This window comes from Brugia malayi (genome assembly GCF_000002995.4).
Source record: "Brugia malayi strain FR3 genome assembly, contig: Bm_v4_ChrX_scaffold_001, whole genome shotgun sequence".
In the NCBI taxonomy this organism is placed as follows: domain Eukaryota; kingdom Metazoa; phylum Nematoda; class Chromadorea; order Rhabditida; family Onchocercidae; genus Brugia; species Brugia malayi.
Window position 1 is genome coordinate 10703152 of NW_025062479.1, and position 25617 is coordinate 10728768.

Genomic DNA, 25617 nt, shown 5'->3' on the forward strand with positions numbered 1-25617 from the left:
CGTATTTTAAAATAAATTTATTCATATATTATTATTAAACTGATTTAATATTAAATTTATTTTTGAGCTTAATAAATTATAGTAATAAAATATATACATGCATAACAATTATCATAACAGATAAGATAACATGATAAATGAGTAATATTTATTTAGGCTTATCAGTAATGCAGTATACTGCCACTTTTAAGTGCATTAAAATAATAACAATTATCTCATTGACATTTTAATGGTTAATGTTTTAAAAAATTTTTTGCCATTTCCTTTGAAACTTCAAAAAGATAATTTTTTTTTCTTCCTTCTTGTTTGCATAAATAAAGTCATTTTCCCTACATAATTTAATTTCCTTATTAAGAATTTTACAAAACTTTAAGAAATGGAAAGAAAAAATGAAAAAGAAATGATATGGAAATGATGGAAGAAGAAAAGAGGAAAAAATGAAATGGAAAAAAAGGAAAAGAAAAACGAAAAAAAGAAAAAGTAAATTTCGTGAAAGGAATAACTTCATTAGAATTCATTCATTAACAATATCACTAGTTTCAATTTCACATGTTTTTTCCATTTCTTGTTTTATTTTAGCTTTTCTTTCTTTCCACCCACGCTTTGTCTTCTGTCCTTTTCTCTCTCACTCTCTTTCTCATTTCTATTTTTTATTTTTCTATTTTGTCACCATGGTAAATTGTTTTTTTTTTTTCATAAAAAAGAATGACTATTAGCAAAACTTAAAAAAAGGAAAAGGTAAAAAGAAAAAGAATCAATTTAATTGATTGAGAATGACTTTTTCATTTCTTTTCCATTGACAATTATTCTGTCGTTAAATTATTAATTATTTAAACTTTTTGAATTTCATTTTTTATTTTTGCTTTTTCTTCTTTTCTTTGTTGAGAACTATAAATTAAAAATATCTTGTAATGTTGAATGAGGTAACCAATTTAAAAAGAAAAAAACAAGAAGAAATTATTATTATTATTTATAGAAATTGGAATGAAGTGAAAAAAAAAGAAGAAATTATTATTTATAAAAGTTTTGAAATGAAATTAATTAATGCAACAATTTCATTGTTTTAATTTTGGAGTTATAGGAAATTATGCTTGTTCCTTTCCTTTCTATTAATTGTTTATAAATTATTTATAATTTTTTTTTCGAGTATTTATAAAAGAAAAACTGAAAAAAATCTGTCTTTTTTCTTTTATTGAATGACTTGAAATTTTATAATTCCATATTTTTTATTTAACTTTATGCATTAATATGATAATTTCGTAATTTCAATTTTGAAATGATGCTAAATTGTGAATAGCAATTTGTTTGAAATGATAACGAATATTTTTTTTTTTTGTTTAATTTTATTAAATGAGCAATTTTTTTCTTTTCCTTCTGCGATTTCTCAAAAAATTGTACACCAATTGCATAATTGTTCATTTTAATTTTCATTGTTATATTATGTAAAATTGGGTGGGTATTATTTTATTCAATAGTGATAATTTAATTCTAACTAAAATTGAAAATATCAGAGTTTTCTTCTTTCTTCCCCAGTTATTGAATCTGTGGTGTGTACAGTTTGAAATTTAACAAATTCTGATAATTTTTTCTTCTTTACATAAACGAATTATCACTGATGCTGAGAGGGAGAAGAAAAAGGGAGCATTATTTAATTTTGTAAAAATATCTAAATTTCAAAATTTTATCAATTTTGAAAAAATCTTCCTTTCTCTGTATAATTTTATAAAAAGTAAAAACAATAACAAAATGTTAAATAAGTGGTGAAATCAATTTTTTGAATATAACTTCAGTGAAAAAAAAAAAAAATTAAAATAAGAAATATATTTGTATATGTATTCTAAATTATTTTCAAATGAAATAATTCAAAGAAATTTTACTCCTTTCTTTCTTATTTTTCATTTCTTTTTCTTTTGTTATATATCTATTGTTTTACCTAATTCATTTATAACATGAGTAAAAATTTTATTTTTACTTAAAAAAAAAACTTTTTCATATCTATTTATATATATGCTTATTTCACTATAAAACAAAGGCTTTTTTTTTCAAAAATTTATAATTTTCGTTAAATTTTATTAATAGCCGTTGATAACTTAACCACTATAATAAGTAATAGACGTTACATTTCAACGTAATGGGTGGAATTTGTTTATTACTTTAAAAAAAAGAAAGTGACTCATTTATATTTATTTGTACATGTAATGAATATCACTTTTTTATCATTTATCATTTTTTTTAATATATCACTTATTATTTTTAAAATGTAAAAAAGTTGAATTTTGCTGTGAATTTTAGGAATGTTTTTTTTTGACAAACTCTTTTCATTAGCAAATTTGAACATTTGCTGAAAATTGTAATGTAATGCAATAGTCACAATGCAGCAAATTAAGTTGGCCATTTTCATAACTATTGCGTTTCTTCTTTTTTTTCCTAAATCATTTTTTTATCAACGATTTTTATTTGATAAACATTGGAAAATTGTCAATTAGCTTATCATTATCACATGGCAGTTGAAAATTTTTCCTTTTAAAAACACATTCAAAAGTTTCATTAAACTAAATCAGATGAAAGTTGTCTTTTTCTGTTACAATTGATATAAAATACATTTCTTTTTTTTTTTGACAAATATGAATTTTCACATATTTGAGTTTTTTTTTCCTTTTTCTTTTCCATTTAAAAAATTTGTCGTTTCTTTTGAAGTTAACTTGTAAAAATGTTTTAGCAGGGAAATTTTAAATGCTAAGCTTTAGTTGTTTTTATTTTCCCAAATGAATTTAACATACATATGAAGAGTGTACGTACCAAAGTATTTTTTTTCTTTTTTTTTGCCTTCTTTTAAAATCATTCTTAATAATTTATTGAGTATAACATGAGAAAAGTGTACTCTTAAGTAAAGAAAAAAATCAGGAATTAATTAAAGTTTAAAAATAAAAAGCAGAAGGTTCCAAACTATTGTGTCATATATTAATTGATTTTTAGAAATAGCAAATTCGTTCATTAGGACAGAATAAATTAGAATTTAGAACATAGTAATTATTTCTAAAATATGTACTTATAAAAAAGACTTCAGTTGAAGTATTCATATTTCAAACTAGCTATTATAATATTTGATTGTCTGTTCTTTTCCTTCTTTCTTTCTCTCCCTTTTTTCGAAACTTTCCAGATCAATGAATTTGGAGAAAATCGTTTTGCAAAAAAAAAAGACATTAATTCAAAAAATTTGAAGAATTTTTTCAAATATCCTTTTATTTTTCCATTTATAACACTATTATTAATTAATATGCTTGCAATTCGCCAATTAAAATATGCCAAACATTTTTTTTTTTTGTAATTAATTTTATCAATCAGTGATATTACTACTTTTTATAAGTTCCTTTATTATAAACTAACCAAGCATTCTAATAATTATAATATTGTGATAGGAAATTGATAAAACTATTTTTTCATGCATGCAACAATTTATTTCTTGATTTTTAGTTCTCCTTTTATAACAACTAATAAAATTTATTTGTAATTATGTATAAAAGCTTGAACTATTTTTTACTGCACATATTCAAAGCAAATAAAAATGAAAAACAAATTTAATTATGTAAAAAATACAAAAGTTTAACAAAAAGAAAAAAAAAGGAAGAAAAAAAATGTATAAATTGATCAAAATAGGCAAATATGGTAGATCGCTGACTAGAAATGTTGTTAAAAATTATATCAACTACCACGCTATGACTAGTGAGCGAATAAGCGGAAAAGTGCATACGAATATAATAATTAATAAAATTCATTTCCAATTTGAAATTTCAGATGATGAAAATGGCTGAGGTAAAATAAAACATTTTTATCGTACAGACAAAAAAAAAGAAATTATATCGTAAATAACGAAAACAGCATAAAATGGCGTACGTAAAAAAAAGAAGAAAATTTAATCTTGCACAGCATAAGCGATAAAGGAAGTCAAAAGTATAAATGTATAATGATAATAATAGTAATAATAATAATAAATAATAATAATAATTAAAAATTATATTCAAAAAAAAGAATAGGAGAAAAAAATTGCGTACAATTTTGTTTGTTTATTTTTTTATTGAAAACTCTCTGTCTCTCTCTCCTACTTCTCTGTATTTTTTGTCCTCTTTTTCTTTTTCCTTTACTGTTTAATCATAAGATGATAGTTTTAAACCATTAAATTAATATTAATTGTTAATTGAATAAGCGAAGCTATTTTATCTACAAGTTAAAAAAAAAGAAAATTTTCAAGTTAACAATAAATGATTCAAAGCGATTATGAAACCAGTAATATGGGTAAAGAGATTTTTGTAATTAAATTTAAAAAAGTTTTCATTAGTGATATTGTTTGAGATTAATGTTAAAATTATTATTATTATTCCTTACTATTATTATTATTATTAGGATCAAAATCATCATAATAATTATAATTAACATCGTGATAATAAAATGATGACTAGAATGAGCCGAAAGACAAAAAAATCGGAGGAGAATAGTGATTGAAATCTTAGAAGAAGTTTGAAAAATGGATTTTATTCTTATCATTATAATTCAAATGGTAACATTTGCATTTTAATGGTAAAATTTGCAGAGCTATCGGTTCGTTGCCGATAATAAATTATATCATTTTTTTTTTTTTTTTTTTTTTTAAGGAGAACATTATATCAAGTTAAAAATTTAAGAAATATTTTTGCAAAAGAAAAAGAAAAAAAAATTAAGAAATAAAGTGCAATTATTTTATATTATGAAATATTTACAACTTTAAACAACTTAAAACTAGTAAAAATATGCAAATTTTAGCTGCAATTCAAAATTTCTTCCATGATTTACTAAATTACTCGCTAACAAAAAAGTTATTACAAAATATTGGGAAAGAGAATCAATTTTATTAACTAACCAACTTAAGTTAACATAAAGCAATCATGCAATTAGCATTTAAAAAAAAAAAAAAAAACTTTTCTGAAAAAAAAAACATTTTCGTGTTTCTATAATTTTTTCAAAAAATTCTTTGAACGAGAGATTATTGACATTTTTTAAAATTACCAATAATTATTCAAAGTAATGCTGTGCTTTTTTTGTCTTTTTTTATTATTTTTTTTCCAATACCTAAATATTGCTAACGTAATAGTATTGAATTCTTTTTTTCAATCATTTTAAATGATTTGCAGATAATTAAGAGTTATCATTTCATATAACACACATGTGAAAAAAAATAAAAAAAAGGAAAGGAAAAAAACATTTGGAAGAATATGAATGATGAAAAATATTTGTTGATGAAATGAAAAAAATATGTGCATTTATAATTGTGAAATATTAATGTTTCACAATCATTAACTGAATAATAAAATCTGTACCTAATCCTTTATTTTTATAATTGCTCAAAAACGGGTGGCGGTGGTATGGTACCAAGAATCGTTTCACTATTTGTATTAGAATTAAGTACCACATCATGTTGTTGTTCGGATTGATGCTGTTGCTGTTGCTCTTGCTGTCGTGTTTGTGATTGTTGTAGTTGCTCTTGCTGTTGCTGTTGCTCTTGTTGCTCTTCCTCTTGCCTACCACGATCATGACCACGACGACGGGCATTCATGAAAAAATTCGCAACTGTCGTAGGATCCAATTGTAGTTGTTGAGATATTGTCAGTTGCATTTCTCGTGATGGCCGTTTGGTTTCCTTGAATATTGCCTATAATAAATGTCTCTCTTTTTCTTATGAATTATTTTAGATATTTTAATTTCAAAGTTTTATAATAGCATCATTTTTTAAAAGGTATTATTTAGAAAAAAAGTTTGAACGAAAAAATTTTCGACCTAATTTGTTAGTTTGTTATAATTGTTAACTGCAAAAAATTTAATAAATCAATATATCACATAAAATTATATAAATTATAAAAAGTATTACTTAAAAAAAAAAAAAAATTGGTGCAAATGCATCAGAATGATGTTGGAAATGTATTAATTCAGGCATGAATTTATATTACAATGGAATATTATTTATTCTTTCTCACATTAGAATTAATAAACAAATATGTATATCCTTTCCTTACAAGATATCCTTTCCTAACTAATTTCAAATCTCTCTTTCTCAAAGAAAAAAAAAAAGATTTGAAGCTTTCGTTTTTTTCCCAAAATATGGAAGGATGTATCTTAAGCCATAATGCTAGAGCAAGGCTAACATACCACCTTCCTCCTTGTAATGTATCTGGAAGACCAGTCCTGTGATGATTTTGCCTTCTTCGCTACTGATAACTGATTGCTTCCGAGAAACGAAGAAGGAAGCGAATACGCACGTAACTGATTAATTATTTAAATGTTGATAGAAATAATGGAAAGAGTGGAGCGTTTTTTAAAATTTGGAGTAAATTTTTGAAGAATGTAAAAATTAAATTGTGTGACAATAACAAATGACATCTGCTTCCTTTTTTTTCCTCCTTCTCATTCTCTCTATCACTCATTCTTGCCCTTACTCTTTTCTTTCTCTCCCTCTTCCTGTTCCCTTTCAGCTTAAAAAAAACAAAAAAGAAAACAAAAAAAAAAAAAAAAAAGCTCTAGAAGTGACTAGGGTTAGCATTCTATTAAATTATGTCAAATAAAAAAAATTTAGATTTAAAAGAAGAAAAAAACATATATAATAGATTAATATTATCTTCATTATATATTATTTTATATAATTTAAATTTAGAAAAAAAGTAGTTTTTTTTTCTGTTAGAAATTACACTTTCCAAAAAAAAGGAAAAAAAAAAAAAAACTATCATATATTTATAATTGATAAAATAGATCACAGAATACAAGATGAAAATATTATTATTCTTTTTGCATAGTTTTTTTGCTTTTTTTTTCTCTTTCTCTTTTTCCCTCCTCCTCTCTCTCCCTCTCTTTTCTCTCTATCTTTTACAAATTTCAATTAGCACCTTCAACTGGCCCACCTGCAATGTACGTCTTTGAATATCGGTGAACACTAAGCGTGGTTTTTTTGGTGTTGTCGGTTGTGAAGCACCATTAATTTGTTGTTCATCTTTTCGTTTACACGCTGAATTAATTTTATTAAAAGCAAAAAAAAAATTTTTTTTGAACAAATAATTAAATTTTTAAAATTGAAACAATTTATTTAATAATTAATGAGTATCATATGCGATCTTTTTTTACTTCTTTTTTGTTTTAATGCATAAGAATTGAAGTAAATATTAGTAGTAATTCGAAAATTTTTTTTCACAAAATTAAAACATAAAAAAAATGAAAGAGAAAGAAAGAGGAAGCAGGAAGAGAGAGAGGAAGAGCGAGAGAGAAAAAGAGAAAGTATACATATTTCATATGTCCCTTGCAATCATAGTCAACCATTTAATTTTTAGAAATTTTCCAGTACATATCATAATTAGTAGTACGAAAAAAAAAACATGAAAAGGATACGCACACTAATTGATAGAGCTTTCTTACAAATAAATTTTACAATAATGCTCATTAATTTATAGTTGAATGCTTGACCTTTCGGCATGGATAATTGGTATAATGATTAGATTTCAATCACAAAATTAGAGAATCATTACTAATGATTATAAAATAAGATTTAGTTTAGAATGTTGAGAGAGATTATAAAATTCAAAAACACAAATTAACAATTACTAAATGATCTTATTTTTATTGCAATGGCACATTTGCTATCTTGTAAAAAAAAAAAAAAAAAAAAAAAAAAACAATAATGTTATCTGTGATAACATATAAATCATATGAGAATGATAATATTTAGATTCATTAATTTTGATTTGGAACAATAAAAGGATATGAAAATTTAAATGGTGATGAAAATGAAAAATAAAATAACTTCAAACGTAAAAAAGAAAAGATTTCACTTTTATCTATCTGTTATAGTGTTATAAATCATTTAAAGTTTCAAAATTGAAAGTAATGAAATTTGATCAGAAAGTTTGTATGGACAATTCGCCAGGAATAAGACAATTTCCGATGAAATTAATTCAGACATTTATTGAGATTGTATAATTCGTCACTATGACATAAGCATATTCTCATCCATTGAGGATGCGCAATAATTTTTGTAAAGATTTATAGGCATATTCAATCTTGTAATCACTCTTGCATATACGTCTAATCTCCCGATTTTTCACTGCATAAAATTAGTCTTTTTTCCGGATCATCTAATTTCAGGTATTTAAGTTTATATACTTTTGTTTGCTTAATTTACAAATATAATAATATCATACTATTTTTCCAAAATATAATGTCAAATGAATATAATTTCATTTTTCTTTTTTATTTTTTGTTTCAATTTCCTTTAGTTAATTTTTTTTTTCTTTCGATAAATAACTATTAAAAGATTTGAAATATTTACAGAAATTCAAACAAAAAGAAGAAAAAAAATTTTTTTTGTTGTGCATAGGTGAAAAATTGCAATTATTTTTCTCAAAAGATTTATGTTCATGTCCAAATTTCATACATTAAAATGTATCAAACAATCTAAAATCACTTCATATTTTCCGGGAATTTTCCGGTCTTTCATCATTTATAGATGTAACGAAATAACCGTAGACAAAAATTTTTGAGAATTAAATTTTTATAAACCATTGCAAGCAAGATAAACTTGAAACGATGAAAAAATGGACATCGGCAACGGATAATGCATTATTAATGAATGTCAAATACATCTGTATGTATGCATGTATGTATGTGTGTGTGTGCGTATATATATGCTCGTACGTAGGTATATTTCACGAGTGTCATATGAGTAAGACAGTTGATAATTAAAAGAATATATAGCGTATTATCATAATATGAAAGATTTGCCGATGATTTCAATTTAATTATTACTTAGCCTAATTATTAGGCTAAGTAATAATTAAATTACTTAGCCTAATTATTATTAGTATTATAAGCATACATTTTGTATTTCAATTCAAACAAAAAAAATTTAAGAGCTGTGTAATTTATATGAATAATAATTATAACGAAAAATTTGACTATAAAAAAAGAAAAAGAAATATTTATTTATAAATTTTTTTTTAATTCGCTGCTTTTATTTATTGTGAATGAAATTTTAATTTTGTTTAGTTTTATTTTTTATTTTTTTTTCTAAATAAAAAATCATTTATACCATTAATGAATGCTATTGGAAAGAAAAAAGTAATAGATAAAAAGTAATAGTAGTTGAAGCTAATAATTTTGAAAAACAAATTAAAATTTAAAATTTTTATAAATACTTTAAAGGAAACAATATTAAATTGGTAATTGTATTACTTAACAATGTTAATCTCATATAAAAAGAAAAAAGTGCTCAAAGATGATAAATTATACAGATTTAACTACTAATTATATTATATTAATGGCAAATGATAATTTTTACTTATTGTCGTATCTTCTTATCAAAGTTTATTTGATGTACAAATTATTTGTCGACTAAATTATCAACCAAACTATTTTTGCTCTGTTTTGAACGTTATCAAAAATTATCATAGCAAATTCTACCACTAATTTATTTGGGAAGTTTCAAATATTACGCAATTATTTTTTCTTACCTGCGAAAAAAGGCAAGGAAAGAAAAGAAAAAATAAATTGAGGTAAATTTGTCAAAAAAAAAAGTTAATGTTGAAAAATAATAAATCATAAATATGAAATAAAAATTAGAATAAATAAATTAGAAATTATATTCGAAAAGTGATAAGAAAAAAAATAAATTTGATAAAATATTGTAAAGGCTATAAAAAATAAATTTGATAAAATATTAATTGTCAAAGATAAAATTACAATTGTAATTGCTATTATTATTAATTCTTGAAGAAAGAATGAAAGAAAGGAAAAAAACACTTTTTCTTCTTTTTCATATTACTTAATAAATTTAATTATCAAATTCTACTATAATTAATTGTTTCAAATTATTTAATATAAATTTTTTAATTTTTACAAATTAAATTTTCACAAAAAGCAAAGAAAAAGAAACAAAAAAAAAGAATAAATAAATTTGTTATAGCATTACAATGACAAGTTAATTTACGATATGCAAATAATTTGACAAATAATCATCGGTTACTGTATCTAAAATATCTTTTCAATCAAATAGATTTATTTTTTCTTTTTTTTCCACTTTTTTTTAACCACTTTGTTTTATTTGTAACAATAAAATGTTTGAGTATCATTTAATCAAGGAAAACTTGTTGCAAAATGTTTAAACAATAATTTTGCATTTATTGTAAAATATTTTATGGTACACATTTGTATAAAATTTATTGTATAAAAAACTTTAAAAAAAGAGAAATGATAAAAAAAAAATGAAAAAAAAAGATAGCAGAAATGAAATAAAAGATAAAGAGGAATGAACAAAAAAGGTGGACGAAGGTCAAAAAACAATTAAATCACAGATCGAGGTAAGTGGTATCCCCCGCACATAAAAAGATTGAAGGAAGAATCACCATCTGTGAGGTTTGGTACAGTAGCAGCTGCACTTTTTGCTCGTTAATCTAAACCCATGCCACTCTTTTCAATTCGGTCATTTATATATGGATAAATTCATATCTTTTCTTTTAGCTATAACACATGTAGTGGTCATTGCCATTATTTATTTTATATTTATTATTATTATTATTAATTAATGATAATAATCAGTTATTAAAAATCAAAAAAAAAAATTCTTTTAAAGCGTTATTAAAAAGTAATGATAATAATAATTATTATTCATTACTATTATTATTATCATCTATCAAGAACACATATCATCCACATAATCGTATTTCATTTTTCATCCTTAATATCACTATGAATTCATTTTAATTCGTAATTTCTAGTTGATTAAAAAAAAAAAAAAAGAAGTAACTTTTTCATCTCAAAATTTTCTTCCCTTCCTTAAAGTAAAAAAAAGCAAAGAAGAAATGGTTAAAGATTTGCTCCCAAAATATCTGAATTGATTAAATCTTATAAGATTTATCAAGTATTAAAATAGTAGTATTTATTTAAAAAAAAAAATCAAAGACGAAAGAATAAATAAAATAAATGAAGAGAATTATATTATTTTGATTTCATATCATTATTTAAAGTAAGCTTAAAATGTTGAAAAATAATAAAAATCTTTTCAATATTATTTTTATACATCAATCAAACTCCAAATTATTGATAAATCTTCTTTTTTGTTTTGCTTTGTTTTGTGAGAGAAAAAATGAATTACCAACAATTTCAAATTATTAAATATAAGAAAAAAAGCTAAGAAATTAAATAAACAACAACAACAAAAAATACCAGCTAAACGTAAAGCGGACATTCGTTGAAATTCCGGTTCCTGTAACCATTTTGCCATACGTCTGAATGTTTCACGACCGCTCTTAAGCTTGGACCATGGTTTTGGATTTCTCAATAAATCAGAAAGCGTTCCTTGTGATCTAAATAATAAAAATTTCATGTTTATACAAATGCAATTATTGAAAAAGTTACTTTTGGAATTATATAATTGGTACTGTTTTTATCATTTTTTTAAAATTCAATCATCGTTTTTTTTTTTTTTTTTTGTTTCTTATTTAATCAGGAAAAAAGAATAATTTAATGATGAAATTTTTTTTTTTTAATTCAAATTTTTAATAATAATAATAAGTAAATGAAAGATAAGTGTAAGAATGCAAAAAAAAAAAAAAAAAAAAAAAAAAAAAAAGATAAAATGTGAAAAGCACAAAATAAATTACTTGCTTGAATTACCTGTTAAATAAATGAATAAATATTTATACATTAATCAAATTCCAAATTATATATACATATATATAAACATATCTAACAAATTAAGAACCAAAAAAAAAAAACGAAAAAAAGAAAAATTGGCAGTGAAGGAAAAAAAGCATGTGATGTACTAATTTTACAAAATTTCTAAAAAAAGGACAGAGAGGGAGAAAAGTAGGAAAGAGAAGGAGATTTCTGAATGAGAAATATAAATAGGGTGCATTAATTTTGAATTTTTTACACATTATAAACAATGAAAGTTGATCGGATTTGTTATGTTATAAAAGAGAAATTTCAATTTGAAATAAGATCGCTTGAAATGAATATGATTCCAATTAAAAGAATGAGAGTTATAGATAAGCATAAAATTAATTTGACTTTTGTATGATGACTAATTATTAGTGAAGTGTATAAGTTGAAGATGAAGTGAGAAAATAAATTATAATGTAGAGAAAGGAAGTGTGTAAAATTAGAGGCTAATAATTAGATGAAATAAAATTAGTGATATCATATTTCTCTTTCTTTCTTTTTCTTCTCTTTTTTTTAGCTAATACAATTAAAAACAATGGGGAATAATTTGCATTGATAAATTTGATAAATTATTGTATGAAATTTTAATCAAGAGTCTTATGACATATGTTATGTTTATATTTGATATGATAATAAGTAAATTTTGAAATAATAAGAAGTAAATTTTGATAAGGAAAGAAGGAAAATAAAAAAAAAGTAAAAAAAAAAAAAAAAAAAAAACGATTTAATAAGATACCTGCATAAAACACGTTGTGCAAAAATTGCTTGTGGAATTGAATACCGTTTAAGTTCAGCGGAAATCCTCTGTGCAAGATCTTTGGTATTTAGCTCATCCATATCGCTACCAGAATCTGGTGATCCGGCATGTGATATTGTATCAGCTTGTAATGGCGAAGAACCATTCTAAAATTTTATCACTACTTAACGCAATAATATTTAAAATTTAAATTAAAAAAAAAAGACGTCTAACATTGATTAATTACAATTTGTTATTGCTCTACTATAACAAATTTATTATTACTATCATAATACCACTAATATTCATCGAATACTTGCAGATAATTCTTATTTACCAATCAATGAATAATTTTTTCAAATTTTAGTAAGTCTAGCAAAGAAAAATAATTAATCTCTAATGAACAATATTACTCGTTTAAATTCTTAATCTTTTCTAAAATTTGAAAATTATTGGCAAATTTGATTTAAAGAAAAAAAAATGAAATAAAAAAAAAGAAACCCTTTTGACAGTTTCCATTGTTTCTGTGTCTAAGATATCATTTGGACCATTAAAAGTATTGTATGAAGTTGAACTGATGAAATCCAATTTTTCCTGTTTCGGTTCCAGAACACCACTATATGATGGTACATATGGTGATTGTGAAGGTGAAAATGGTTCAGTTAATTGATGAAGTTGTTGATGTAAGGTAACTGGTGTTGTATATTCATTCCTGCTATCATTACTGGAATCGGTAGGTTGACCATCTTCCGCATCCGGTTCATTCTTCATGTCATAAACGTATTTAATGTTTATATTATATGCAAATGAGCCAAAATTTAAGGAATTTGGTATGGAACTTGTTGGTGTTTGTTGAAAGAACATGCTACTACCAGATGGAGCACCTGAGTCTGATTCACTTACCGCAGGACTTGCTGTAGAACGATTAAATTTAACAGACGAATTAGTAACCGTTGAAATAGGCGGAAGTGGTTGAAGAGGTGTTAACGTAGTATACTGATTAAATGCTGTTGTTGTAGCAGCAGTTTGACTATGAGGACTATTACGACCATGGCTTGAATAACTATCATCATGAATATGATTCCGATAGTTATCCGGCCGTGACGGTGATGAACTTGATAATGTAGCTGATAGTAACGGATCTGAGCTATTGCTGGTCATCGGTCCTGATGATTCCAGTCCTTCCATTTATCCAAAGTAATATGATGCACTGAGATGCCGGGACCGCTTCGTTTCTGGGCTTTCAACGTAAAGCAAAAAGCTGTGCAACAGACACAGACATATACGCTCACAACGACGACACACATAGATCCATAGATAGGAAAAGGACCCAAAGAGGTGTGACACTTAAGGAAATCCTTAAACTCCACCCTGAAAGAGGAAGAAGGCTTTCTTACTCCGCCGAAATGATATGCGGAAAAGTGAAAAGAGGAGGAGGAGAAGAGAGTAGATGGAAAAGGAGGGAACAATAAGGAAGAGTAGTTAGCTAGCTGAGCTAACTAGGCTTTCATCCTCTCTAAGCTCTAATATTTCAGTTTATGAGAATGAAAGACGAGGAAACAGGAAGAGGTAAAAATGACACATGAGCTAGGGTAGTGGAGGGGGAGGGGGAGGGTAGGGGATGACAAAGGGTGACATTGTTGATTCAGAAAAAGGGAATGAGAAGATGGACCATTTTATAAATGAATGTCTAGCATGCTAGCTTACTGCACCACTCCTGAATTGCTTGCTACTGTTGTCGCATTGCATGCAGACTTTGCCGTCATCCATCCGTTATTCATTGAGCCTAGCAATAAGAGGCACAGCTTGCTATCCGTTATTAAACTCTACCACAATTACATTTAATTCATGCACTACGAGCAGATAGCAGATGTTATTTTGTTACTTACTAAATGCTACTAACTGTGATGAATTCATTTTTAGCAATCAAACAAACAGTAGCTAATTGTTGTAGTAAAAAACATTTTCAATAGCATACATTAAAAATTTCATTTCATTTTATTGTATCTCGTTTTTTTTATTTATTTTTCGAAAAAAAATTTATTTATCAAGCTTAATTATTTTTTCCAATGATTTTATTTTCAAATTTAATATATAATCCATTTTCTGTATGTCGATGAATTATCAAAAAACTTAACTTATGTTTTTAAATATACTTTAATATCCTTCCCTCTCTCTCTCTCTGTTCATTTAAATTTAACAAGATTTTATTTATTTTTTTATTTTGTTAATTCTATTAATAGTTTTATATTAAAATATTTAATGAATCAAACTGTTTATTCTATTATTATTTAAAAATACTTTTAATCATTTACGTATACATAATATTAGTATTGGAAACTATTCTTTTTTCATATTCCACAAGAAATAAAACAATTTCATAAATTTTTAGTGAAAATTCACTCATACATTTCATTTTTTTTTTTTAAAAAAAACCAAATTAATTGTAACGTATTTTATCTTGATAAATCACAATAGTTAGTCATTCATGCATACATTTTATGCATGGTACATTATTTTATTTGAGCAAAAAAAGAAAGAGTAAAAATAGGAAAAAAGTACCAAAATTCAACAAAAAAAAAAAAATTAAAAGTTCACTATATGACAATATATAACAGATAATTAATTACTTTTCTTTCTAAAGGAAAAGCTTAGACAATTTTATTTTTGTCTATACATTATTATCATATTTTCTTTCTTTTTTTTTAAAAAAAAGAAAAAGGTAAATGATCAAATATGAGAAAAAATGAATAAGAAGAATAAATAAATGAATGAATAAATGCGAAAGGAGAAAAGAAGATGGACTTGTAAAAGGTACATCAAAAATAATTGGGTGAAAAGTTTATACTTATAATTTTATAGTTCATTTTTGATCAAAATGTAAAACAAAATTGAATTAACTATAAGCAATAATAAATAATAATGGTAATAATAATAATAATGACAATAATAATAATAATGGTAATAATAATAATAGCAATGATGATGATGATGATAATAATAATAATAATATTAATAATGAAAATAATAATGTCAATATTAATATTAGCATTAATAATGATAATTATAGCAATAAATTCCGCGTCAAAAAATTCAAATTTTAATTACAACTTGAATTTTACTTGCAGAGAAACAATTTATCCAATGTCGCTTAACGTCAGTCAATCAATCATTACTAATTTAAAATTTTTCATTTTTCTTTCTTTCCTCAATTTTTTTTTAAAGTGAATTTTCAATATTTGCCTTAACTTTCATGACATATATGTAAAAATATACTACGAAGCTTTTTCGTTTTTTTTTTTTTGATTTTCAATCGAATCAATAAAATTTTTGAAATCAACAAATATTAATAAATATTATCATTTAATCAAGCCTATTATTTGATGGCGTATACATATGCGCCTGAGCATGTCGTACTCTTTCCGCCATTTCCTTCTCTTCCTCACCAACAAACATCGTTTTCATGTCATACTCATCATCATCTTCATAATAATAACCTATTGGCCTAAAGCAATAAAGTAAAAACATTAAGTAGAAATAACGAAAAAAAAATTTTCTTCATTATCTGATAATGTCATTATTTACTATCATTATTTGGAAGTAGAATTAATTTAAAGATTGTATTAAAGATTGAATAGAATTAAAGATTGTATAAAATCAATAAGAAAACGAAGATATAATGTTGTTATATTAGTTGAAATGCTATGTATAATATAATTTAAAAATTTTTAATTTAATACAAAAGTAGAAACTAAATTATCAATTTCTTTTTTCGTCGTTGTATCAATACTAACCTTGGCTGTTCGCTTGGAATTCGACCATACAAGAAATTAGTATGAGTATTCTCTTCAACTGGACATTTTTCCGGTTCAGATGATTCTTCAACTCGATTAAATCGATATGATATCATCCAAATGATAATAACGATAATAACAAGAATGGTTACTACACCACCAATACCAGCTGTGATAAGAGCAACTTTCTGTGTTCGAGCTTGGAATCGAACCTATTTAAATAACAATTTCATTTAAAATATAGATTTAAATAATAATTTCATTTAAAAGAAAAAAAAAATAGTGAATAGAAATTTTGATAGTATTAACAGTAGTTAAAAGATTTTCCAATCTCCCTTTTTTCTTTAGGAACAAAAAGCTTAAATAAATGGTAAATTTGCTTGAAGCTTCTTGAAAATTTGAATGTTTATTTCAGCTTTCAACGAAACAATAAATTTTTTCAAAAAATTAGAATCAATTGATTTACAATTTCACTGCACTTTTTTCTTCACTTTTCTTTTTTTTTTTTCGTTTTGCTTGTTTTCTTTAAATTTCAATTTAACCTCGCAGCGATCGCCTGAGAAATTCTCTTTACAAATACATTCCACATAACCGATTGGATTCTTCTTACAAGTACCATCATTAAGGCAAAAATTATTGCAAGCATCTAAAATACACTCATTTTTTCTTTTGTTCTTTATTTTGCATTATTAATAATATAATAATGCAAGTTATCAACAAAGAATTAACAAGAAAAAAAAAAAAAAAAAACAGAAACGAAATAATAATGATTAAGTTAAGAAGTTTTTCAAAGATTAAAAAAAAATAAATAATTTAATTTTCTACATCATCATTTATTGATTTTTCTCGCTAAATTTTTTTCTTATTTTATTAATTTCCAAAAATGCGATAATATTTGTTAATTATTTGTTTATTCGCATATTTGCACGATAATTAATGTAATATTATCAGATAAAATTTTAAATTAACATTAAAAAACAAACAAAAAATAAACAAACAAACATTAGAACTGTATACGTTTTATAAATTGATGCAAAATTTTATTACCTTGACAATGTGTTCCATTTCCCTTGTAACCAGGTTTACATTTGCATTGATAAGATGGAATATCATTATCATCAGGTAAATCAATGCAAACTGCATGCCATGAGCAGTTATCCTCACCAGTAGCACATTGATTTGTTGAGTAGCATTGACTTGCTTGTGTTGCACCTAAATTAATCATTAAATTGTTGAAATCATCTTTTTTTTTTTTGAAATTTTAACAAATTGAAACTTCAGCAATTTTATTGAAAGTGGTAAAGTATAAAACCAAACTCTATTTTAAACCATAATTATTAGTTTGAGAAAAAAAGAAAGAAAATCACACAGTTTACAAAAATATGTATTGCAATAAATTCCAGAAAAATTTTGAAATATAGGAATTAATTTTTGATTTAATAAGAGTGATTCTTTCGTTTTCTTTTTCTTTAAAATACCCTGAGAAGCAGTTGTATGATCAGGTGGACAAAGCTTGCAAACAGTTTGAATTTCTTCGTCCTGAAATGTCCCTCGGGGGCAAAATTGACATTGTTTGCTGAAATAGATAATACAATTATTGTTCATGTAATTAAATATGTTTAAATTTAATTTAAAATTAGTTTCCATTTCTAAACTTATAATATATACTTTCTTGTTATACTTTTAATTATTTTTAAAGTATAAAATTTTTGGTAATTTTATGCTATTTTCCATGTAAAATTATCTCATGATTAGTACTCTAATATTGAATTAACCTTTTTTTTTAAATGTTGCTTAATAATTTATTGCAAAAATAATTTACGTAGTAGTAACAAGAAATTGTCCTGCGGAACATTTTGGTGTATTGCATTGCATACGACGGACAGATGCAATTCCTTCGGTGGTGGTACCTGGTGGACAATCAACACAACTTTTATGGACACCACGTGTACGATAGGTACCCTGTGGACATGGTAGACAGACACCAACTTGTGTCAAATGTTCACCATCTAAAAATGTTCACCATTAAAAGTTAAGCAAAAAAAAAAAAAATAATTTTAATATTATTAAATATTAGTTGTAATTACTTTTATAACAAAAAAGGAAAAAAGAAATTAACGTAAGTTTTACAGGTAATCACTACAAATCTGATAACAAAATTTTAAAAAAAAGAGGAAAAAAGGACAGGAGAGCTACAATTAAGTAAATAAAATTCAAAATATTCTCCTTCATTTATAAAAAATTTGCTTTAAAAAAATTCTAATATTTGCATTATAATAAAGTTTAATAATAAATTATGAATTTAATTTTGATGAATTTCATTTAATTTATCACTCTTTTGTTCTTTCACTATGTAAATTCCAATATTGTTTTAAATAGTTTGAAAACTTAAAAAAAAATATTTACCAGGACACTCATCACGACATTCATCTTCAGCTATTGATGTTTCTTTCAGTGTTGTTTTTCCAACACCACAAGGAATACAGCTAAATGCACCTGGTGCAGGTTGATAAAAGCCAAATCCACATGGCTCACAGATACCACTGCTAATATTGAACATTGAACCAGCATCGCATGCATCTTTAAACTTATGCATTCATAACTTTAAAAAAAAGACAATAGAAATTTATTGTTATTGTTTATCATCAGTAAACAAACAAACCAATTTAATTTATTTACTGCTTACATTAATATAGCAATTAAATAGGATAATTACTTGATACTATTTTTCTAATCAATTAATATTACTACAATAATTAGAATAAAATAGAATGCATGGTTGTAGCTTAATGATAATTTATACCCTTCTAAATTAACAGTTAAATCAAAAATTTCTTCACTTAAGTTACAAAAATTAATTTATTGCTTAATTTATAATTTAAAATCATACTTTTACAATCTGTTAAAAGTGCTGAACCAGGAGCAGTTGTAATATAACCTCTAGGACAAGGTAAACATGATGTTTGTGCTGCACGTGGTTGATATTCATCGGTCATGCATAATTTGCAAGTATGTGTTGTTAAATCATAAAATGATCCCGGTGCACAAGGTACTATAAAATTAAAATATTGTAAGCTTAAAGATGAAATTTTTTTTCTTAAATTGATAAAAATGAAAAAGAGGCAAATATATTGTAGCTTTTTAAGTTTTATCATATTTAACAAATTATTAATTTCAATAAAAAAAAGAAAAAAAAAAAGCCATTCCACAAAACTCATTTTATTTTATTTTAATTTTCATTTTAAAACTAATTTTATTAATTATCATGCCAAACATTAAAGAATTCTAATATTACTTACCGCATAAATTACGAACACTAACAGTTCCTATTTCACATAAATGTCGTTCTTTCAATTCAAAACTATTCAAATCTGGCCGACCATTTGGAATTACCTAAAAGATAATTTGAAACAAATATTTTACTAGCAAATTAAACAATATTATAAATTATAATCTTTCAATAAAATTCTCATAAAATAACACTGTGGTTAGCATGATTTATTTGCATATTTAAATATTCAAAGATTTTTATACTGAATATATTAAGCATAATTTTATGTGCTAATCAATAATTAATCTCACAATCAAATAGTTTTTAATTTCATAATAATAATTACTTGCTCCAAACCAAATATATCTTCCAGTAAAATTTCATTCTCTAATACATCTGATACTTTTGCTCGTTGTCCTGTTTTACTGTTCTCCAAAATATCACTAAAAGTAGCATAAATTACAAAAAGAAAGAAATAATTAAATAAATTTTTATCTATTTTCTAATAAAATCCAGTCAAATCTTGATTATTGTTATTTTTTAATAGAATTTAAACTAATTTAAATTAATTCTTCCTATTAAAAAATTAATTACTTTGTAATTGGTATGGAAATTTTAACATTGAAAAAATTTTGCGCTTCACGACGTAATCTTACAGTCATATCAATTGCTGTTACGGTAGTTTCTTCATTTCCGGCAAAACATTGCACCGAAATATTAAATACTGAATGATCACTTATGTTACTGAAATTAGCATTTTTGAATGATAATGTAAAATTTAGTACATATTTTATTATAAAAATTTTTTCTAGTTATTATAATCCAAATATATTTGTGAAAAAAGTGTAACAAAAAATTAAAACTAAATTAAAATTTGGAAAATTTATGGTTAAGACAAAAATGTTGAAAGAAAAAAAAATAAACCTAGTTGAATAAATGTTCCATTTACTATTCAATAATTCAATTCGTTGAGAAAGTTTTTCAGCTAATGTATTTCGACCCGCTGCGTTACATATTGATACGGTAGGATAATTAATGGATACTTCAGCAACACGTATAGCTTGATGTGCTCTTAAAAAAAAAAGAAAATAAAGCAAATTATTAAAAGATGAATGATAATTTCAACATAATAATAAAAAAAAAAAAAAACATTTAAATTGATTTTTGATAATTTAGAAATTATAAATTTAAATGGAAAAAAAGAAAGGAAATAAATAAAATATATAAATTATTAAAAAATGAATAAAAAATGAATAAAATGAAAAAAAATGAAATAATTTTAGCATAAAAAAAACACTTCAATTAATTTTCGAAAACTTAGAAATTATAAATTTAAACAAGAAAAAAAAAAGAAATAAAGAAAATAAAATTTATAATTACAGCTAACTAATTTACTTGGTACATTGGGGATAACGAAATGTATATGCATTGATTGGACGTGGTCTCCATTGACCATCTGAAGAACAGGTGTAAAAAACAGGTGGTTCAATGCTAAATTCATAACCATTTTCACATTCAACTGAGCATGCTTTATAACGTAATTGTGGTCCCCATGATTCACATGCCTGAACGCCATGAAATGGATCTTGTAATGTAGGGCAAAATTCACGCGATACATAGATCTAAAAATGAAATAAATTAAAACATTTTTTTAAATATTAAATAATTAATCAAATCTAATAATGATAATTTAATTTTATGGTTTTTTCTTATATGAGTATTGTTTTTGTATTTCTGAAATTTTAAAATAAATTAATCATTTATCAAATTAATACAATTGAAATAGTTTAAAATTTAAATAAATTAACCTTAAAGATGCATTCAGCTATGGAATAATTATCTTTAGCAAGATAAACGACAAGATATTCACCCCATGTAAATACTTGTCCCGGTTTCAAATTTCTTTTAACTTCAACATAACCATGCACTGATGTAAATACTGGCTCTTGCCATGTGATATTTACCTATAATGTAAAAGCTTTCACAAAATTTATAAAATTTGATAGAACTGAAGCAATATTTGCTTAAAATTGAAATCCTAGTAAAATTTCAAAATTTCATATGAAATTCGAAATAATTTGAATAATAAATTGAAATTTTTAGGTTTTTACAAAAATGCTACATGTTGATAATGTTAACCTCTTTTTGATATGAGACAACAAAAATATCTGATGGACAACCAAAAATATCTATTTTCTTTGCAGGTTGTTGCGTATAATCTCGTCCACAGGTACTCCTAACAACTTTTTCAACTTTTCCAGAAAGTCGCGTATAACCAGCAAAACGCAAAGTAAGGTCATCATAGATAACCTACAGCAATAATTTCAAGTAAATGTTAAAATTATTATCATATGTCATATTATTATTATGACTGTTATTATTATTTATTATTTATTATTTATTATTTATTATTTATTATTTACTATTTATTATTTATTTTTATTATTTATTATTTATTATTTATTATTTATTATTTATTATTTATTATTTATTATTTATTATTTATTATTTATTATTTATTATTTATTATTTATTATTTATTATTTATTATTTATTATTTATTATTTATTATTTATTATTTATTATTTATTATTTATTATTTATTATTTATTATTTATTATTTATTATTTATTATTTATTATTTATTATTTATTATTTATTATTTATTATTTATTATTTATTATTTATTATTTATTATTTATTATTATTATTATTATTATTATTATTATTATTATTATTATTATTATTATTATTATTAACTACTAGCACTGGCATTATAATTATTAGCGTTATAATTAATTATTATTATTACTAATACTATTATTATTAATTGTCGCTATGATTGATAAAGCTCTTTAAATTATCAATACATTATAAGGATAAAAATTTTGAATAAACTAATAAATTTTACCACCTGTTGCTGTTGACATTGATGAACAATTGAGGGAATTTCAGCTTCAAAATCAATTGCACGCTTCCAAATATTAACTCGTGTTATAGAACCAACAAATTTTGGCTCACTTGAAAATTCATTTATTGGTTCACCAAGTGATATCCATGCACTAAAAATGGTAAACAACTATAATTACCATTAAAATGATAAAAACAATTGTGATTATTATTATAATTGTGTATAACACTCATTATTTAAAAATTTTTTCCTTTTCTTTCATTTTTTTCTTCTTTCTTCTAATTATTCTTCTATTGAAAAACTTTAATTTATAAAATAGAAATTTTTCATATTAAAAAAGAATGACTTTCCTTTTCTTTCGAAAAAAAAAAATTAAAACAAACTTTATGTCTAAAATTTTGCCAGTACCATAGCCAATATCAGCATAAATTCGAACAGCATTCCAAATCAATGAATATGAACCACCAATTGATTGCCATGTTATCACCAAGTTATTCCAATTTCCATCATTTAATCGTTGTGTTGGAGGAAAATGAAGATTTAATGGTGTTTCATCGTGTAAAAGATTTAAATGTATATTATCAGCTGATATTCGTAATAATTCGCTTATTTTTGATGGATAATTGCTTTCTCTTAAAATAATAATTTTTAAAAGAAAAAAGAAAAAATACGCGAAAAACAAAGACGGAAAACAATTCATAATATAAAATTATATAATTTAATGTTTAATTTAAAAATTTATTACCAATTAACTGTTAAATATATTATTAAATTTTATAATTTAACCATAAAAAAAAATTTTTTTTTTATTTAATTAATAGATAATGATGTTGAATTAAAAAATAATAAACAATAATTTTTAATTTAACTATGTAATAAATTGTAATTAATTCCATACATAGAAATATCAAACCTGCTACTGTATAAGGTTAAAACAGTTCCACGTGTTAATGGTACGTCAAATTTGACCCAAAGTGAAATGGTAAAAGCGGATGATGTGAATTTGAAAGGAACTGATAATGCTGCAGCAGCTGATAATATTGGATCATAGAAATGAAAATCATAGTCTTCATCAATAACTTTGTCACAATTTAAACCAGTCATATTAAATGGACATTGGCAGAAGAAACCATCAACCTATAATTTTATCAGTTTCAATTCAATTATTATTTATTAATTAAGAAATAAAAAAAACAGAACATTGGTAAATCAAAATCTGAAAGCTCAAAAATATATTTCTGTTCGATTTGAAATCGAAAAAAAAGAGAAAAAAGTTAGCAATTTCAAAGCTCTAAAATATATACCTGATCGATACAGATTGCTGCAAGAGGACATGGTGAAGGTGAACAATCATTAATATTTGTTTCACAATTTTGTCCAGTAAATCCTGAAAATGTCAAAAAAAAAAAAAAGAATTTCCAATTTGTTGTTTTTTAATTGAAGAATTGTTATTGTAAATTTTCTTCGATTTTTTGAAATCAAATCTTTCTATTTATAGAATTTAGTATTCTACAAATTATAAATTTCTAAATTTTCTAGACTTTTACCACATATTATATTAATATTAGCACAATTTTAATGATTTTATTAAATCAATACAATTAATCTGAATAAATGAGTAGATTACTTTTAAAATTTTAAACAGTCATAAAATCTTAGTGCTATTTATACTAATAGTATAAGCTTATTACCAATTTATATTTAACATTTTAAAAAAATAGAAACTTTTTTCTTTAGTTTCAAAAATTCGTAAGTCTAAAAATTTATTATCATTCATATTCTTGTCAACTTTAAAGGTCTACTTATCAATCGAAAGATAATAACTCAGGTAGAATTTATACCTGGTTCACAGATACATCTGTAATTACCACCTTCAAGTAATTCACAAATAGCATCATTTTGACATACACCTTCTTGACATGCATCTAATTCATACTGACAACCAACACCGATGAAATCTGTAAAATTAATCCTTTTTTTTTGAAATACTTTATTTTGTCTAAATTACTTAATAAGTTAGGAAATTAATGATTTAGTTAAAAAATATATGATTCTGATACTTTAATAATTATCATATTATATTTTCTTTAAATATTTTTAGCACAAATAGCTATATAAAATGTACAATCTTTTAATAAAACAATAATTAAATTTAATTTGAAAATAAATTTTTTTTTAATAATCAACTATTAATGCTTGTGCTATTCTTTTTTTTTAAATAATATCTTATCATTTAAACATAATAATTTGAACATATATTTTTTTAAAAAAATTTTCAATAAAATATTTTTATCTATAATAGATACCTTTTGGACAGGTGCATTCCAAATGTGAACCAAAATCACCACAAACACCACCATTATGACATGGTTCACCTAAGCAACGATTTGGTGCAATTTCACAATCTTTACCGCTAACACCTTCCGGACAAACACAAAAATAATCAGCGACAAGATTAACACAATGCGCATCATTATGACATGGATTTAATGCGCATAATCCATCCTCCTCCTCACATCGATTACCTTTCCAACCTCGTGGACAGTCGCATCGAAATTGTGAACCGGTATCAACACATGTACCATTATTAAGACATGGTTCAGATGCACACTAAGATAGTATTTTTTTTTTTAGAAAAAAAAGTCCTAAAATTAAACTTGAAATTAAAATAATTAAGCTCCCAAAAATTTTTTCTTTCTTTTTCTTTTTTAATTTAATTTAGAAATTACAAAATTGATAAATATGGAAAAAAGATAAGAAGGAAAAAAGTTCAAAAAAAAGTATTATAATTATAATTACTTGATCAATATGAATCTCACATAATTCACCAGTATAACCATGACGACAATTACATTTATAGCCATTTATTAAATCTTCACAAAGTTCAGTACCTTCTTGAGAACATTTATGTAATAAATCACATTCATTTCTATTATGTTCACAATGTGCACCTAAAAAAAAAATGAATTGAATTTTTTTTGCAAATATAAAAAATTTTTTTAAGAAAAAGTGTAAATTTTATTAAATTATATTCATTTTCAAAACAAAGAAAAAAAGTCATACATTTTATTTAATCACAAATTACCAACTTTTCATAATTTATTCTCAAATTTAACTTCACAAAGAATTTTTTTTCGAGTGAGAAGTTAAAATTTAAAAATTTTAATAAGTTAAT

General features: G+C 23.8%; 2 protein-coding genes across 2 annotated transcripts in view; both read right to left on the reverse strand.

The window, feature by feature from the left end:
• Nucleotides 1-5365: 5365 nt before the first annotated feature.
• Nucleotides 5366-13654, reverse strand: Bma-ceh-48 (Homeobox protein onecut, putative; the record flags this gene model as incomplete). The annotated part of the gene is made up of 5 exons (XM_043074408.1): nt 5366-5683; nt 6924-7027; nt 11233-11372; nt 12467-12633; nt 12968-13654. The coding sequence occupies 5 exons, from the start codon at nt 13652-13654 to the stop codon at nt 5366-5368; spliced, it is 1416 nt and encodes a 471-aa protein (XP_042930342.1).
• A 2175-nt stretch (nt 13655-15829) lies between these two features.
• Bma-clec-78 (GCC2 and GCC3 family protein) overlaps nt 15830-25617 on the reverse strand; it is a gene marked incomplete at both ends in the record, with an annotated part of 30718 nt that continues 20930 nt past the window's right edge. Inside the window, 22 exons of the mRNA XM_043074409.1 lie at nt 15830-15971; nt 16261-16472; nt 16803-16906; nt 17308-17472; nt 17739-17836; nt 18083-18269; nt 18667-18840; nt 19151-19312; nt 19560-19653; nt 19878-19974; nt 20126-20275; nt 20456-20602; nt 20927-21153; nt 21340-21495; nt 21671-21841; nt 22446-22593; nt 22826-23074; nt 23356-23579; nt 23747-23829; nt 24284-24400; nt 24749-25052; nt 25242-25393. Coding sequence (XP_042930343.1) covers nt 15830-15971; nt 16261-16472; nt 16803-16906; nt 17308-17472; nt 17739-17836; nt 18083-18269; nt 18667-18840; nt 19151-19312; nt 19560-19653; nt 19878-19974; nt 20126-20275; nt 20456-20602; nt 20927-21153; nt 21340-21495; nt 21671-21841; nt 22446-22593; nt 22826-23074; nt 23356-23579; nt 23747-23829; nt 24284-24400; nt 24749-25052; nt 25242-25393 — 3563 coding nt within the window. The remainder of the gene's footprint in view (nt 15972-16260; nt 16473-16802; nt 16907-17307; nt 17473-17738; nt 17837-18082; nt 18270-18666; nt 18841-19150; nt 19313-19559; nt 19654-19877; nt 19975-20125; nt 20276-20455; nt 20603-20926; nt 21154-21339; nt 21496-21670; nt 21842-22445; nt 22594-22825; nt 23075-23355; nt 23580-23746; nt 23830-24283; nt 24401-24748; nt 25053-25241; nt 25394-25617) is intronic.